An 18,751-nucleotide genomic window follows, 5' to 3' on the forward strand; every position below is an offset into this window, starting at 1 on the left:
TCTAAGTGAAAGCACAGGGGGGCGAGGCAGCACAGCCGGGATCCAGCCGTCCCACAGGCTGAAGCAGGAGGCTCACAAGTTCCAGGCCAGCCTCAGCAACTCAGCAAGACCCTGGGCATCTTAGCCAGACCCTATCTCAAAATAGAAGGTGAATACAAACATGAAAAGGGCTGGAGATGTAGCGCAGGGGTACAGTGTCCCAGGTCCAGTCCCCCGCACCTACCTTTGTATCTGCCCACCTGCCTGAATGAATAAATAAACACACAAATAAAGGACAGTTGCGGCTGGCAGAGTGACTGTCTTTGGGAGGAAAGTGGGACCTGTGCATGTGTCCTGGTCCCCATGCAGCATACCCCTTCCTGGGGCGTGCCCTGAGCTCCCAGGGGACGTGCTGCTCCCACTGCACTGCCTGTGTGCGACGTCACTCTCCAGCTGTGGGGTGCACCTTGATTCATCATAAAGAGAGCCCCGCCTGACGCCAGGCCACTGCTGACCAGCCTCGTCGTCACAGGAGGTGGCTTCTCCCCCACCCCACTGAGCTCTCCTAAGGCCCAGTGAGGAGCACCTAACGTGGGAATGAACGAGCCGCGGCTGTGTGAGAGGATATTCACATTTGGCGTTGATATACTCCTGAAACGTGCCTCCATGCACAGCAAAGCACAGGACTCTGGACTGGGGTGGGAGATCCAGTTGTCCTTGAAACACAACTTATAGGTTACATACCTAGATTGCAACCAGTTTTATGATGTGAAAACCATTTTTGAGGAGTATCAAAAATAGTAAAAATGAAAACAAGACTGTTTTGTGAAGCCGGGTGCAGAATCCCAGCAACTTGGGAAGCTGAGGCAGGAGGATCCTGAGTTCAAAGCCAGCCTCACCCATTTAGTGAGACCCTAAGCAACTTAGCAAGTCACTGTCTCAAAAGAGAAAAAGGGCTGGGGATGTGGCTCAGTGATACAGTGCTCCTGGGTTCCACCCCAGCCCCACCACACACTGTACAACTGAAAACTTACCTCATCAAACCTTCTGTCGGTCCCCATGACCAAAAGGTTGTTAAACTCTCTTTCTAAGACAGCTCGAGCCTGAAATAACAAAACCACCACCAAAACTCTCATCATTCTAGTTTTAAGAAGGTTTGCATATTACAATTATCTTTGAAACTGAGACTCGAAAACTCAACTGAACTCCTGGAAACCCGGAGCCATGATAATGTTTAGCATCAGGGCTTTTGTCAGGGCAGAGGGAGGGACCTGTCACCTCCTGGAAGTGCACAGGAAGTGTGCTGTGTGCACTGGTCAGGCGACTGACAAAAGCATTCGACGTTCTGTAGAACACAAACATCACAAATGGGCTCATGAGTCAAAAAGACTGGCAAAGGTCAATAAGACCTCCAGGAGGCATACCCAGATATTTCTCTGTGATGTAACAACTGCGTGTATCTCTGCGTTGACAAGCAGAACTACAATAAAATATTCTTTTTTTTTTCTTTAGCTGTAGATGGACATGATACCTTTATTTTATTTATTTTCTTTTATGTGGAGCTGAGGATCAAACCCAGTGCCTCATATGCCAGACAAGTGCTCTACCACTGAGCTACACTCCCAGCCCTACCATGAAACAATCTTCTTTTGTTTACTTCAAGAATCTAATGCTTGCATCAGAAAATGGAAGGATGAGAAACAAAAATATTAATAAAGCATCTGCTGATTTTGAACCACTGGGTGAGGGATAGTGATAGGAGAGAGAGAGCACTAGTGGCTGAGGTCACCTTCTTGTCCACCATGAACAACTGAACACTGCCTGAGTGGATGGGGCGTGGCCAGGGCCTGGCATACCTGGGGGTTCTGGGTTGGGATCTGCAACAACAGTGCCAGTGCGTTGAAATCAAAGGTCTCATCCAAAGCAAGAAGTGCCCCGTGAACGCCGCTCTCTATGAGATTGTTTGCATATTCTTTAAGACCAATTGACAAGATCCAGCGAATCACTCGATCGTTGCTCCAAACAAGCACATCTGCAAAAGAGTAACCCTGTGACTATGGCTTCGGAGAGCCTCTTCACCACACCCCTGAAACGCTGAGGACTGCCACGCCTGGCACTGAGACTCCCCAGGAGAGGGCTCCCGTCGGAGCTCCTCTTGAGCACAACAGGAAGAAGCTCCTTCTGCAGATCAGAGCGAGGCCAGACAGCACAGGCCCCAGCAGGCCCCAGCATGGACCAACGTTTCACACACAGACCCCCAGCCCTATGACCACCTGGACACCTCACTCACTTCAGCACAAACAGCTTCTGGACTGGAAGTTTCCACTCATGGTAAATATCCTAAACATTTTTCCCACTTTAAAGAGAGAGACATAAAGACACCACCCAGCATCTTAAAGACTTTGGACAGCTTGTGCAAATTAAATTACACAATCTGCTCGATTAGAAATCCACTCAGATGCTCACCAACCACTTCCAAAGGCCGTTCTTGTTAACTGTGAAGGGATGCAGAAGGGACACAAAGAACACAGCAGAGGACTGTGTCCGCTTCTCGCCACCTGGATACAAGGCTGTGCGTACCTGTCGGTGCCAACGCCAACCTGTGGTCTTTCCCAAGACTTGTGCTGACACAACTGTGAGCAAGTGGCATCCAAATGGCCTCCTCCAACTGCACTTTAGCTTCTCTCTCAGGGAGAACCAGGGATGCACAAGGCCGTTGCAGGGCCGCAGAGATGGCATGGAGGCCTAGAGCAGTGCGGGGGCTGCCGCTCTCCAGGGTGGCTGGCTCCCTCCCACCACCACTGCTGGGATCAGTGGCCTCCTGGCTCCACGGGCAGTCAGGGCCTCCTGGGCTACAGCCCGTTTCCGGCTGATGGACCTGACTCCTTTCCCCGACAGGCTGAAGGCTGCTCAGGGCCTCATGCTCTGTGGGAGCAGAGCTGCAGGTGCAGTTGGTGCTTCTGCATGTGGCCCTGGGCGAACCCCAGAGCACTGGTGCCTCACACTTCACCCCAGTGACGCAGCACGGGGTGGGGTGGGGGGACAGCACTGCTGAGCAGCAGCACATTTGGCATAGGCAATAGGAGGAAAACTAGCTGGGTGTGGTGGCGCACGCCTCTGATCCCAGCGACTCAGGAGGCTAAGGCAGGAGGATGGCAAATTCAAGGCTAGTCTCAGCAACTTAGCAAGACCCTGTCTCAATAAAATAAGAAGGACCAGGGATGTGGCTCAGACCTCTGAAGTCCCAGGAGAAAAGCAGCCCCAGATATGTGGCTCAGACTCATGCAGGCACCAGTGCTCTCCAGGGACTGGCATTCGCCATTCTCTCCTGGGTGAGGCCGGCACAGCCGTCTCCACCTGAAGCCTTCCCTGCCCTCCTCTGGGTGCTGGAGATGGCGCCCAGGGCCTGGAGCATGCTTGGCCAGTGCCTGCTGCTGAGCCCCAGTCTTTTTTTTAAGTTCTTGCCCTTGATTTTTTTCATCACTGAGGCTGCTGTATGGGCCACAGGGGTATCCAAGCCCATACACTTCATCCTCTGGGCACAAATACTCACCTTTTATTTCATTCTGACTCTCCTCCCTCTTCCTCTCCAGTTCTTTCCGGTCATAATTCAATCTTCGCAGGCACATGATTCCACACTGGAAGCTGTTCCTAGTGACCAACAACAGCAGAGATCAGGAGACAGTGGCCGTCAAGTCTGGGCTGGGAGTGGGCCCGTGGTGCCGCTTACCTGTGAAAGCTGTCTACCATCTTCAGCTGCCCCCGCAGGTCCTTCTTGGTCAGGTGGTCCAGCATCCTGGCATCCACCAGGCACTCCATGAAGTAGCTGCGGTACTGAGGGAGGCCCAGGCTGGGCAGCCACTCGTTGCCGATCCACTCGTGGTTCATGTCCCCATATGCGAGCGTCTGTTCATAACGAGTGGATGATAGGAGGTTGGATTTCTCACTGCTACATATTCTTGAAAGCTAAACTAAGGGCAAAACTGCTCTATAATTTCTAAATAACTTGACGTGTTCCCACATTTAAAATATGCTAGTAAAATTTCATACAAAAATTAAAAATTTAACTCATTTATAATAAAAATTTAACTTCTTTACCAAATCACACTAAAATGGTGACGGCCTAGCAGTGTCCCCTGAGCAGCTGCCCTACAGCAGCCCCATGGGGCGGAGGTAACGACTCATGAACAAGCTTGAAGGACAGCAGCCCTGCTCGCTAGGACACCTCGGGCGGGCGGCGGGCTTTGGTCTTGGTGGAAACTGAACCCTGCATCCTTGGCCCTTTTTCTTTTCCATTTTGGGGCAGAGCCTTACTATGTTGCCCAGCTGGCCCTGAACTTGCGATCCTGTGTCTCCCTCCCCGATGGCAGTGCCACCACCCCTGCTTGGTTCTAGCTTTATTTTTCAACCCTTTTCTTTCCTAAGCAAAACATCTGTGTATTTCAAAATCCGGAGAAGTAAGTGTGAAAATAGTTTTAAGGGGCTGGGTTGTGGCTCATGCTCATCTCTCGTGTGAGGCCCTGGGTTCCATCCTCAGCACTACATAAAAATAAATAAAATAAAGGTATTGTGTCCAACTGCAGCTAAAAAGTAAAAAATAGTTTTAAAAAAGAAATAAACCAATAACTAACAGGACTGAACGGGACAAATACACAATTATAGTCAGAAGACATCGACACTCTTCTCTCAATCACTGGTTGGAGAAGACGGTAACGGAAAGGAAGTGCTCCGAAGGACGCACGTCACCCCCTGCTCTGGTTGCACCTCACAGAGCCCTCTCCTCTCCTCCTCCCCACAGTCCTTCCAAGCTGCTGGGCTTGAGTCGGGCAGCGGCATAAGCTCACTGGCTCCTCAGTGCCAAGGGATGAAGATACCAGACTGGCACAGCACAGCCCAGCCTGGAGCTGCTGGGCCCCAGCAACCTCTGCCCCATGGAGCAGCAGGGCGAGAGCTGTGTGCCAGGCCCGGTGCAGCAGGAGCCCTCCTCAGATGGTGCTGGGGACTGAACCCTGGGCACGGGCATGCCGCGCACGTGCCCACCACTGAGGTGCACTGCCTCTCACCATATTTAGAAGCAGGAATCACACAAAGGGTGTCCTCTGACCTTAATAAAATAAATCAGAATTCAACAGGTCAGATGCAGTGGTGCTGCTGCGGTGCCAGCCACCTGGAGGTGGAGGAAGGAGGCAGATAGCTAGAAACTGCCCAAATAGCTGAAAATTAACACTAAACAATCATGTAAGAATCCCTAACAAAATATTAGCAAGTCAATAAAATATTTAAAAAATAAGATATTTTGACTAATGGGGTTCATTATTCCAGGCACAAAGATTAGTTCAACATTTGGAGGGCACAAAAAAAAAAAAAAAAAAAAAAAAAATCAATGAAGTTTACCCTACATGAAGAGATTGGAAAAGAAAACCATTCAGTGTGGTGGTGCGCGTGTGCAATCCTAGCAACTTGGGAGGCTGGGGCAGGAGGATGGCAAGTTCAAGACCAGCCTCAGCAACTGAGGGATGACGGAGACTGCCCTGACCTGAGGCCAGGCAGCCACAGACGTCTACAGCTGGCCTCCTCCTCAGGGGAGCAGGGAGCAGGCAGTGGCGCCCATCCTACCAGCTCTAAGTAGCGCTGCCCTGGAGGCCTGGCCACCGCACAGAGCAAGGAAAGAATGAGAGAGCACACTGCTGGGCAGAGACCAAGTCCTTACAGAGGACAGGACTCTAGGGTCAGGACAGCTGTCAGAGCCGACACGCGCACTGAGCAGAGCTCCAGGGTGCGAGGCCGATGCGTGAGAGTGAACCGTATTTCTAGGCTGGGCATCATGGCTATCCCTTCAGGGCCAGCAACTTGGGAGGCGGAGACAGAAGGATCCCAAGTTCAAGTCCCACCTGGGCAACTATGTGAGACCCTGTTTCAAGATAAAATAAAAAGGGCTGGGGATGTGGTTCAGTCATACAGTGGCTCGGGCGAGAGAGGGAAGGAGGGAAAGGAGAGAAGAAAGAGCGAGAGGGAAGTGTTTTTGAATACTAGCAGTGAAGTTGAAAATGAGGTTCTCACACATCATTTGTAATGGCATTCAACTCTGTAAAATTCTCAGATGAATCGAACGCGTGTGAGGTTTGTACAATGAAAAACAAACATAACTGCACATACACAGCAGGGAAAGCCCGGGCGCCCTCCAGCCAAGACCAGGTCACCTTCACAGCAACCCTGCAGGCGCACACACCACCACCACGTCCATCCAATGTGATATTTGTTCCAGTCAAGCTGGAAAGAGCGACTCAAATTCCAACAGGAAACAATGCTCCTCTGAACAACTGGGAGTGAGGTGACAGGCACACTGTGGTCTCACCACCAGTTCACTCTCTCCACCCTCCTCCTGGGCCTACTGCTCACAGCATGGAGGCTGGAGGCCGTCTTCTGCTCTACAGGCTATGTATTCTTGAATGGGCAGAAAAAGTAAAGAAAATGTCTACTACAGAATTGTAATGCTGGGCCCACGCCTGCAATCCCAGAAACTCAGGAGGATGAGGCAGGAAGATCACAAGTTTGAGGCCAGCCCCTGCAACTCAGCAAGACCTTGTCTCCAAAAAAAAAAAAAACAAAAAACAAAAAAAACCAAAAACAAACCAAGCTGGGCACAGTGGTGCACACCTGTAATCCCAGCAGCTCAGGAGGCTGAGGCAGGAGGACTGCGGGTTCAAAGGCAGCCTCAGCAACAGCAAGGTATTAAGCAACCCAGTGAGACCCTGTCTCTAAATAAAATTCAAAATGGGGCTGCGGATGTGGCTCAGTGGTCTAGCGCCCCTGAGTTCAAACCCTGGTACCCCAAAATAAACAAACCAACCAACCAACCAAAACACCAAACCATGGCAATACATGGAAGCAGAACCCGCAGGAGCCACGGTCTCTGGTCTCGTAGCACATACTCTTCACAGTCTGCATGGCTGTACTGGAACTGCCGGCAGCAAGAAGGGGCTCACGTCAGAGCACCCCCACACAGTGTGCACTCACACCCTCAGGCCCAGCTGTGCTCAGCGAGATGGAGCTCTGTGCTGGTCCTGCTCATGGAGGCTCCTGGCAGCTGGCAGTGTCCACACAGCAGCACTCTCCTATCTGTTAAGTGCAAGCGCCTCGGTGCTTCCTCCCTGAGGGTCCAGGGGCAGTTTACATCTCCTCTTGGCTAAGAGCTGATGATGCCTGTAATCCCAGTGACTCAGGAGGCTGAGGTAGGAGGATTGCAAGTTGGAGGCCGGTCTCAGCAACTTAGTGAGACCCTGTCTCAAAATAAAAAATAAAAAGGGCAGGGACACAGCTCAGTGGTAGAGCACCCCTGGGTATAATCCCCAGCACCAAAACGAAACAGAACAAGCAGCTGCCACTGCAGGGCAGCAGGGAGAGCAGGCTGTGTGCCTGCCCTGGCCTGGAGTAAAGTGACACCAGCAGAGGCCAGCCACAGCATGGTGGGCCACCCTGCACCTGCACAGTCCTAGTCATGGTTCCATGGCCAAGGGTACGTGTCAAGCTATTTAATGTCTCCTGCATGTCTCTGATGCTGGCAATTTCACATTCAACTGCTGATAGTGTTCAGTGTCATCCCGTAAAATGCCCTGAAATTTAAGCAATTAAGAAATGAGTCCTATTTAACCCACTGATAGTCCTTATTGGTCCCACAAAAGGCCTAAATGATAATTAATGAGGTTATGCCTAGAGGGAGCCACAGACCCCTAGCCCAGGGTGGTGAAACCCAGCGTCCACAGCCACTCCTCCTTGGTGTAAGAGGGACGAAAAGTGGGATAGCGGGGTGCTCTTCTCCTACCTCCCTCTTTCCACGTCCATCTATACACACGTCCATGCACACTGCAGATGGAACCGCGGGTGCTCAACCACTGAGCTACATCCCAGCCCTCTTTATTTTTTATTTTGAGACAAGGTCTCGCTAGTTGCCCAGGCTGGCCGGGAACTCGCTATCCTCCTGCCTCAGCCTCCCGAGTCACTGGGACGACAGGCATGGCTGGGGCATCCAGCGTCACTGGTTATACTTCAAAAGTACCAGAGGAGGAAACAGCTCTCGCTCATTTCTATTCCTTTTTTTTGGTACTGCAGATCAAATCCAGGACCTTGCCAACGCTAGGCAAGTATTCTTCCACTGAGCTACACCCCCAGACCAAGAGGCTTTATTTCTGAGATCATCAATAAAATCTTTAAACCTACAGTGTTAGGATATTCTTAGTGAAATGCCAACAGAGAGGAGGAGGCACCTTGCCAGCGCTGGAGTTTTGTACTGTGTCCCATGGTTTCTTGCCAGTTGGTCTGACTAGCGCTACCCCGGATGGAGCTAGGTGTGCACAACCTCAGGAGCCACCTGCAGGGCTGAGTGTGAAAGATCCCAGGTTCAGCTTCCACGGCTCCTCAGGAGGGACATTCAAAATTGTCCATGAGACGCACTCTTTAATCCTATGCTTCACTTGATTAATGTTTTCAGATCATTAAAAACACTACTAGTTGATTAAGACGCTAAGACCCCTAGAAAAGCAAACTGTACGAGTTTTCGTACTCCAACACAGAGCGAAGAAGGTATCATAGAAAAGCTCCAACCTGAGCCCAGCTTCCCTCCTCGTCTTCCTGACGTCACGTGGTTAGGAATGCAAAAGAACATGACCATTAGTAGAGGTGAGCCACGTCAGCTCTGCAGGGCGGGTGCAGCACGAGGGAGCAAACGTCCACAGCACCACACATCATGCAGCACGCACCACCAACACCAGCCATGCAGGGAGCAGACTCTCATGCACCACAGCTGTCAAAGGAGCAAGCTGGGGTCAGACGATCCACGGTGCTAAACTGCAGTCTCTCCAAATGCAGAGAGAAATTACAATCACTCCAAGCAGAGTGAGGCTACCAGCTTTAAGTTCCAGAAAAAAAATCTAAAACAAAGCACAAAATTCTACTTTACACGTTTAACTAATAACCTAAGAGGAATACTTATCTGAAACAATTAAATACAAAATAAATTTGATAGTTTTAGTTTTCAACAAAAAGGCAAAAATCAGCTGGACTCAGCGGCAAGCGCACCATGGGGTGCGAGCTGCAGGGTGTGACTGACCGTGTGTGGCGTGGCAGCAAGGGTCTCCATCTCCTCGTGTGTCAACCAGACATTTCCTGTGGTCTGAGGTGACCCAGCGCACCAGCCACGTCCAGGGCAGGGGGAAGCGTGATAAAGAGGAGAGGCACACACATAAGCCACAGGCAGAGAAGGGGCCGAGCAGGGGCTCCTCGCATAGCTCCAGCTCAGAAGCCCACAGAAGTTTGGCAGGACACACACCCAAGCTCCTCCCACTGAGGAATGACCACACTCTGCCCCACGTGGTCAGCAACACTATGCAGCACAGGATTTCCTGAGCTTGGATGCCAGCACCTCCCCCCACAGTACCCAAATACAGGCAAAGGAAGACCCACTTGCCACTTCTGGCGAGTCTGAAGTCCCCTAGTGACGACTGACTCAAGGTACTCACAACAGTCTTCCCACGTAGACTGTATGCTGGGTGTGCAAGGCCCTGGGTTTGACCCCAGAACCCCAAAAGAAACCCTACACCAGGGGCTAGGACTGTGGCTCACTGGTAGAGTGCTTGCCTAGCATGCATAAGGCACTGGGTTTGATCCTCAGCACCACATAAAAATAACTGAGTAAATAAAGGTATTGTTAAAAAATAAATAAATAATATTAAAAAAAAAAAGAAAAAGAAAGAAAAGAAACCCTACACCAACCTCCACCCACCAAAAAATGTAAGTGCCACGTAGATACAGTTAACAAGGGACAACAGAGCGGGAGGCTGTGCTGCAGCTCTCCCAAGGCTCCTCGCTGCAAGGGCTCACAGCTGCTCTCAGCCCAATGGCTGAAGCCAGAGGGAGCCAAGGGGCCAGGGTGGGCACTACGAGGCGCAGGGCATCAGGCTAGCTGGAGGCCACGCTGCAGGCCCTCTGAGTACCTCAGGGCCACTTCTGGGCTGGCGCTGGCAGTGCAGTCTGCCTGCTGTGCACTCTAGTCCCTGTTCCTGAGTACAAGCTGACTTGATCTGGTTAGAGTGCTCCCCCAGGACGAGCACTCTCAGCCATGAGCAAGAACAAGCCTCCTTAGCTCATTTCCAAAGGTCTTTGATTTTAAAAAAGGCAGAGACAAGTAAAAGTATCTCAACATTTTTCTGTAAAGGAACTGTGGCCTCAAGTCAGGCTGGGGCTAGAAGTCTGCTCATCAGAAGTCTGGCTCCTGGGCTCTAGGCAGGGGTCCTCTCTCCAGGGTAGGCTAAAGTACAGGGCAGGGCAGCCCTGTGCCACATCTCAACTCTGCCAATCAGGAGGCGGCCCCCCGAACCCAACAACCATCCATGCTCTCCGCAGAATGGCTTCTCACCTCCTCAACCCCCTGCTTGGGGACTCTGCTCGTACCCCCCCACCACATGAGCAGCAATCACGGCGGTCAGACACCCACAGGCCACGACCTGTACTGGGCCCTGAGCGCTGGCCCCAGCCACAGGGGAAAACACTTGTAGGCCAAGAGCCAGAATGACAGGGTGGGGATGCCCTTGCTGCCTCTTAGCTGCCATGGGAGAAAGCAGGGAGTGAAGAATTCTGGGAGACAGTCTGTGGAGGGTCAGCCCACTCTCAGTCACGCATGCGCTGGGGTCAGTGGCGGCCTGCGGAGCCAGGAAGTGCCAGGGCGCCACAGCAACCCGGCAGCACTCCAGGCCTGCTGCTCCCACACAGGGCACGGGGGGTGGGGGAGGGCCAGATACGAGGATGAGGGGGCCAATCCTTCTGCACGCAGCACAGCACCAGTCCACGGCTAGCCCTCCACCAGCAGGGCAGGAGCTCGAGGGCACAGCCCAGGATTACTGGGTACTGCCCTATGTGCGTTCTCTGATAACACCTTAGAACCCTCACACCCACCATGTGCTTTTCACAAGTGTCCTTTTGTACAGTGCAAACGCTGATCATTTACTTTCCACTATGGAATAGAAAATGAAATTCCAAGTTTTATATAAAGCATGTACTTAAAATGCTAATTTTTTTCCCTCCCCAAAAGCCCTTAGACTGATTCAATTTTGATAGATTCATATTTGTTTATTTTTAAACGAGGCCTTTCTAGCTGTGCTTTCACAAAAACATTTGGTCAAGTTCCTTTGGACCACTCAGCTCCCAGTGGCAATCTCTGGGGTATCTGAACACTGCAACTCTGAATCAGAGCCACCCTGGGTAGTGTGCTTACTAACTGGAAAGCACCTCTGAGGGCAGGGTTCCTTCTCCCCGGAGAACAGGAGGACCCTCCCTTGAACCCCGCTAAACGCACCGTTCTCGACGTGGGAGGGGCAGATGGGCTGGTCAGCGACATGATCTCCTGGATGGCCAGCCGCAGCTTCAACCTGTGCAGGGGGTTGCTGATGCCAATCTCCCGCTGGATCTCGGTGTCGGACAGGGCTGACATGATGGCCCCGCTTTTCACGTTTGCTCGGCAGGCAGCCACGTACCAGGCGGGCATCCCAACCCAGAGCTGGAGACAGAGTGGGCAAGGCAGAGCGTTAATGCAGGGGATGAGCACCACAGCTGCCCCTGCCTGGGACAGGCCCTCGGCTCCACCCCCAGCGCACCTCCAGCCACACGACCACCGTCGGTCCGTCCCACTGCGCGAATGGTAAGCCTTGCCGCCGGGCCTCCTCCAGCAACTCATGCCTGCGAACAGAACAAGGAGACACTGAGGACAGACTGGCACCATCAGCACCCATGTGAACGAACTGCCAAGTGCCCTCTCTGAGCACTTCAAAGGGGCAGCAGCAGACATTCTCATTCCCGTCAGTCCCCTGCAGCCTGATGCTATCAGCAACATCCACCCAGCCAGCTGCACGTGCCACCGAGGACACCGGGGCGAGGAACAGCAGGCGACCCCTGATTCCATGGAGCCACCGTCTCCTCAGTGGGCAGGGGCTTTCACTGCAGTCCTCACATCCACTTATCCATTCTCTAAACAGTGAAGAAAAATGTCTACGAAGAGGAAACCACGCTTGGTGAAGAGTCTTAGAAATGGAGAACACCACAGATTTTAACACTAAAAACGTTGCGATCTAAAGCAAGTGAGCGATGACGCCGGTTTTCCTGCACACTGCCATTCGGCTCTGCAGCCTTGGCCAGAGTGTGTCCCTGGGTGGTCCTGGTTTGGCCCGTAGGCTTCCTCTCCAGAACTCAGGACAGGGTGACATGAGGAGGCATGTGGGGTGGTGGGACTGTGTCATGACTCGCCATGCTGCCATCTTCAAGTGACATGTCTACACTGGAGCTAGTACTCTAGAAGCACGAAGAAACCCCTCTGACTTCATGTGGTCACCTACACTGACACTTAGAAACAGGCCAGCCGAGAGGAGGGGCCCCTGTGTGGGCTTGCCATCAGGACACTCCCGAGTCGGCTTTCTCCCTTTAATTTGGTGCCAGGGATGGAGCCCATGGCCATGCACGAGCTCTACCACTGAGCCACACAGTGTCCTCCTTGACTTACTTTCATATTTTTTTGGTACTGGGGATTGAAGCCAGGGGTGCGTGATTCATCCCTGAGCTGCATCCCCCGACCCTTTTAATGTGTGGGGTTTTTAAAATATTTTTTAGTTATAGCTGCACACAATACCTTTATTTATTTATTTTTATGTGATGCTGAGGATTGAACCCAGGGCCTCGCACATGCTAGGCAAGTGCTCTACCGCTGAGCCACAACTCCAGCCCCCTTTTAATGTTTTATTTCATGACAGGGTCTCACTGAGTTGCTGAAGCTGGCCTTGAACATGTGATCCTCCTGCCTCAGCCTCCAGAGTTGCTGGGATTACAGGCATGTGCCACTGCAGTGGGCTCAAGTCATTTTTAAATTCCTAGGTTACCTTTAGTCAGCTATCTTTCTGCAATAATATGTGCAGAATATTTCATAAACTATTTTATTGCTAAAGATAAACACTGGCCTGTCAATAACCTTCAACAGTCATGGCCTTTTCTTCCACCCTAGAGGCACAATCACAGTTTACCTTCCTGAGACGCTGCAGCGGAAATTTAAAAAAAAGAGTTCCTGAGGTCACCAGTAGGCTTCTGGGGATAATAGGCGTTAAATTAGCTAACAGTGATTATACCAAGAAAGCAGTGAGTGTTTTGATCTCAGGTAGAATAACAAACACCAAGGTTTCTGAACTGAAACAAGAGAGCCATTCATGAACAGAGGAAACCAAGGCCAGTAGACGAGTGGCGCGCTGGACAGGAGGGCGCGGAGGCCCCAGGAGCCAATCTGGCAGCAGCGAGGGGAGGAGTCCTGCGTAGGCAACCTCCTCAGGACAGCGGCTACGACCTAATTAATGGCTCGGGGAAGCCACACTGCACAGTGCAGATCACTCTTGGGTGAGCCTCCCTGGGGTCACTCCCTGGGAGGTGTCCTTCATGACGTGGACTAAATAGGTCACACGCCTTTGGCACTTTGCCAGTGACTTTGATGAGACAGCAGGTGGCAGAGTAGTCCCCAGCCCTGGGGCCAGGCATGCGCTGCTCTAGGCAATGACTACGGCACCCTGCGACAGCCCCTCTGGGCTTCAGGGACCAGGATCAAGGAGAGAGTGCAGCTCTGGGAAGGAGAAGGCAGTGGAGGTAGGACACTGCACACCACGGTCCCAGACATTAGGAACAGGTGGAACCAACCCAGAGGGGTGCTGGCCCAGGCCTCTGGCCATCCTGGCTGCCTCTCCTACTGGGCTTCCGTGAACCAAACTGGCACCTGACCTGTGCTACCACCCCAGGTGGAAACACCAGAGCTCCAATTTTCTCGGGGAGAAGGCCCGTGTTGAAGGGCACTGGCACGGCCAGCCCACTCCTCCCTGTGGTGCTGGTGGTATCAACCACTTCCCTGCTTTGCAGTGGGCCTTGGAGCTAGGCAGCTGGGTCACTTGCTGCTAAGCGTGCCCCAACACAGGCAGCGACTTTTCCAAAATGGTGACTTGTACAGGCTGAACAGCTACATAGAGCACACCCATTTACTTGACTTCCCATCTAGGTAAGGGCACCCGTCTATGCACGCCATCACGTGTCAACAACCAAACTACCCATTTTCTCTACCACAATTACAAAAATAAGTATGACAGATATTGTTCCTTTATCTTTTAAGTATCGGGGATCAAACCCAGGGATATTCTTCCACTGAGCCACACCCTCAGCCATTTTCTATTTTTATCTTGAGAGAGGGTCTCACTAAGTTGGTGAGGATGCCTTGAACTTGCGCTCCTCCTGCTTCACCTTCCTGAGTTACTGGAGTATAGGTGAGTGCCACCATGCCTGGCATTATGATCAATATTTAACTCTTCTTTTACTGCTCAGTTTTCAAGAAAACAAGAACTCTTCTGGCCATTAGACCCAAAGCTTGGAACACAGTAACAGGACTCTTTCTAGAGTGCCCAGCTCTCTCTGCACCTCAGGCCAAGAGCACCCAATTCTGCTCTAAAAAAACTCAGTGATTTGCCACTATTCCAGGGTGGTGACAAGAGGTGCTACTACTGGCCCCATTCTGTGGCCCCAGAACAAAGTGCCGGAGCTTTTGTGCACTGGTTCTTGGAGCCATTGCTTCCTTCCGGAACAGTGAGATCCTGCATCCCCCGCTTTCTGCGCTCAACACAGGACTCGCGCCAGGGCCCTCTGCACCAGGTGATGAGTGCCAGGCTGCCAGGCCCCATGGCACATGGCCAGGGATATAGGGATCCTTCTCTTGAGATCCAGCCTCTCTGTCAGGATCACATCCTGGCCCCGAGGCTGAATTTTAAAGTAAGTGCTCTAATGCAGCCCAACAGGACCTCTTGCTTGACAATGAGAGCTAGAGGGCTGGGGGGCAGCTCAGCGGTAGGCACTCACCTCCCATGCACCAGCCTGGGCTCAGTCTCCTATGGTGCTAAGAAACATTAAGACAAAAATACACCTACAGTCGGAGGAGACAGATATTTTAGAAATATGCTAAATTCTACGGGGAACAGACCATGTGAAAAAGAAAGACCGTATCATTTTTGGATAATAACACACATTTTGTAATTTGGGCATAAGCCAAATGGCAAAACTGTGTCAAGAAGCCTGGGTGGGCTGCATGCTACATGCTGAGCTCCCCACTCTGGGACACACCCTTCCCAACAGGTGCTCTGCACAAAGGCTAGATATTCTCTCAGAGGCAGCTCTTGGTGTGACAGGCACTTCCATGGGCACCACAGCACCCGGGAAGAGATGGAGGCAATGCTCAGCTGACAGGAGACACCTCTGGGGAAACTCAGCTGGAGCCTGAGCCTGGCGACCACCAATGCCCACACCATGCAACCTGGAGCAGGGGACTTACGATCGGTGAGCACACTACAGTGCCACAGAAAAGCAGGAAGGGCACCTCAAGACCGGGTCTTGGTGATGCTACACGGGGATTTCTGGAAGCTGTGCACACAGCCAGATGAGCACCTCGAGTGCCCATTCTGCCTGAGCTCTGCGAGCGTCTCGGGCGGCATGGGATGAGCTCACCAGCAAGTCCCAAGTGTCCTTGGAATGACCTGAGAAAGCAGCAGCAGCAGCATGCTGGTTCAGCAGGGAGAAGCAGGTCCCAGGGTCGAGCCACTCCTAACAAGAAGCGCTTCTGAGAAGCTACTTTAATTTTAAAAACCAGTGGCAACAAAGTGTTAAACTATATCCTCTATCACACCTATCTCTGGATAACAAATATTGTCCACCTTCATAAAGAGAGCAGATCCCCTAAAATCCACTTCATCTCAGTCTACCAACAGAAACACAATGGCCCGCGTAGTCAGATGAGCAGCCCCGGCTCTTTGAAATTCTGTTATCTTGATGGGATGTTTCAGAACTTACACAGATGCCGTGTGCCTAACCACAGGACACAAAGAAAGTCACTCTCAGACACCCTGCCATAGGCACACCACCACAGAGCCTGGCATCCAGGGGGAGTGGCACAGATCTGAAGAGCACAGCTCCAGAGAAAGTGGCCTGCCCACCATCATGCACACCCGCGTGACTGCACACTCCTGGTGTGGAAGGGAATGTGAGAAACAGGAAGTCTGGCGGCCCACTGTAGAACACAGCACTGAGCCTTAACTGGATCCAGCTGAGCCATTTTAATACAGCCCTTCCCTTTGCCTGCCCCAATTTTAAAATTAGCCTCTTGTGCAGACTGTAACCCTGAACTCCCCAAGTGAAGGTGAAGCCCAGGTGTGCTTGCTGGCCAGGTTCCACGCAGCCCTCCTGGCAGGGGTGAAGGCTTGTCCACCACTGCTGAGCACAGGTTGATCCCTGGGGCGCCCTGCTATTTTTCACCATTCTGGGCCCAGTGTGGAGCTCCATGTGCGCAGGGGTCCTGGCACTCCTCCCTAGAGGAAGGCCTTGTTCCTGTGGCTTTGGAGCAGGGGAGGAAACTGATCCCTCAGGCTGGCAAGGGACCCTAATCCAAAGTGGAGTGGCAATGCAGGAGGGCCCAAGCAAGCAAGCACCACTGTGACCAGGTGACACCGTGACCAGACCACGGTGGGAATAGCTGCTCTTAGCTGGAGAGAGAAGCACAACCTTGGTGGCTGGGACATCCAGGGAACAAAATGCGAGGTGCAAGAAATTCCCCATCCGGGGGACTGAGCACCAGTGGGTGTGTACAAAGACCCTCCAGTGGTGGGGAGTGGGGGCTGAGGACACAAGGGAAATTTAATTACAGAAACCTATAAAAAATGGAGAATAAAAACTCTAAGCGTAGTGACAGGGAAGAATAATGGAAAGCTTCCATATGCACAGTGGGGACAGTGGGAGTGCCACATTCATGAACACAGTGCCAAGCAGCTCAGAGGTCAATGAGCCCTCATGTAGGAGTGGAGCAGATGCCTTTCTGCTCACTTGACTTACACACAGCTTTAACAGAAAGGGTCAACTTACGTCAGTAAGAATAAAGATGTCTTGGAAACTAGTAACCCACATGGTTTTCTAGGTGGCCATCCAATTGCTGGTGAACAATGACAGTCAGTGGTCAGTAATCTGAAGTGATGGGCCACAACTGAGGTCGGGCTCAAGAGCAGAGACCACACCAGGAGGCTGACCAGTGGAAGTACTAATGGGCACCATCAAGGCCTTTTTCAATGCAGATGACCATGAGGCCCACCTGTGGGAACACTCCAGCCAGCTCTGGTGGGGTGGGGTGGGGGTGAAGTGGAGATGAGCCCAGATGGGAGGTGCAGGAAGGATTTAAACGCAGCCTAAAGGACACCACCACAGCCTTGACCCCTTTTCAATGCCTGTGTAAATCTATTTTGAGCCATGCTCACACCCCAAAACCATATCAGCCCCTAAGCTTGCACACCAACATGGGTGGTTCTTCTTTTTCTTTATTTCCTGGTATCAAGGCCCCCTCCCACGTGGCAGGAGTTTTCTCTCTTCTTCCTACTCCAGCTACTATTCCCTTCTGTTATTGTCAACATCAACAAGGAGCAACTAATGCAGCCAAAGCAAGAGTCTACGTCAGGCCTCAAGGGGTGGTCACCTACAACTCCGAAGTCCACAGCAGATCGAGGGAAGCCTCGTCCCCTTGTCTTCTGGATGGTGACCTTCCACCTGGCACAAGCACTCAGACCCGGATGCCTTGACCTTCAAACCCTGGGGAAAGGCCTAAACGTTCCATACCCAATTCCAGCCCAAATGCCAATTGGAGGACAGGGAGAGATGGCTTTTGAGGGAAGCACAAAGTCCACCTCCATCTTACAGCTAGACTCGCACGAGCCAGCCTCAGCAGTGCAGTGAAGTGAGGTAAGTCTCCAAGTGAAAATGAAAAGGGCTGGGAGTGTGGCTACCAAAAAAAGTAAAGCTTGTGAGAGTACTTACCAAGCTGGTGCTCTCCAGACTAAGACCATCTGTGGCAATGACCTCCTTCAGATTTATATAAGAGTATCAAATTTGGTTGGAATTTATTTATATAATTTCATGTTCTTTAACTGGATAAAGGTAACCTGTTATCAAGTTATATATAAATTTTTGTGTTACTCTTTACACTGCGATGGGAATTTATTTATTTATTTTGTGTGTGTGTGTGTGTGTGTGTGTGTGTGTGGTGTTGAGGACTGAACCCAGTTGCACTCTACCAACTGAGCTATGTCCCCAGCCCTAAATGGATTTTTGAAAGGTAATAAGAAGGGCCTGACTTCTAAAACATAGAAGCATTTTGCCACTTTTCCCACAAAAATAAAATTAGAAGCTGTCTTAGTTTCTGATTCATGTTTTAGATGTAATCTTTTGTGATTTGTCAAGAGCCCCACCTGATCTGAGATGAGGCTCTGCCTCGCACCCTGCCCTGTGTCAGGAGGGTTCCATGTAAAGAGGCTAGACTTATTGAAAGAAAAATCACTGTGATTTCTAAATAACCAAGGGATACAATACAAAACTAAGTTAAAGGGTTAGGAAAATTATAAAAGGTATGTGAGGTTTTAAGATAAGGGAGTGTTAAAACAAAGTAAAATTTGTAAAGGGTCTCATATGTGATTGAGTTGATAAATCTATATGTCGTTGTGGAGACAAAATAGATACCAAAGCTATATCACTGTTATTACAGAAATTATGTTTCTTGGTTTAAAGCTATTATACAAACTGAGTATATTTTTCTGTCTTGTTAATTTCATTTTGTACTTTCCTTATAGAACTTTATAACTTTTAGAAGTCAGTGGTTTGAAACAGGTTCTCCTAAGAGATCGACCTG

At 51.2% G+C, this 18,751-nt stretch overlaps 1 protein-coding gene across 4 annotated transcripts in view; it reads right to left on the bottom strand.

The window, feature by feature from the left end:
• Ppfia1 (PTPRF interacting protein alpha 1) overlaps positions 1–18,751 on the bottom strand; it is an 89,315-nt gene that overhangs the window by 4,476 nt on the left and 66,088 nt on the right. For 2 of the 4 annotated variants that reach the window (XM_071615969.1, XM_027944217.3), the window contains exons 20-26: positions 11,625–11,706; positions 11,327–11,527; positions 9,086–9,148; positions 3,710–3,885; positions 3,533–3,630; positions 1,836–2,011; positions 1,014–1,082 (exon numbers count right to left, since the gene is read on the bottom strand). In XM_071615969.1, the coding sequence (XP_071472070.1) occupies positions 1,014–1,082; positions 1,836–2,011; positions 3,533–3,630; positions 3,710–3,885; positions 9,086–9,148; positions 11,327–11,527; positions 11,625–11,706 (865 nt within the window). The remainder of the gene's footprint in view (positions 1–1,013; positions 1,083–1,835; positions 2,012–3,532; positions 3,631–3,709; positions 3,886–9,085; positions 9,149–11,326; positions 11,528–11,624; positions 11,707–18,751) is intronic. The other 2 variants (XM_071615970.1, XM_027944216.3) reach the window with 1 other exon arrangement.

The sequence above is a fragment of the Marmota flaviventris genome, chromosome 9, assembly GCF_047511675.1.
Source record: "Marmota flaviventris isolate mMarFla1 chromosome 9, mMarFla1.hap1, whole genome shotgun sequence".
Classification (NCBI taxonomy): Eukaryota; Metazoa; Chordata; class Mammalia; order Rodentia; family Sciuridae; genus Marmota; species Marmota flaviventris.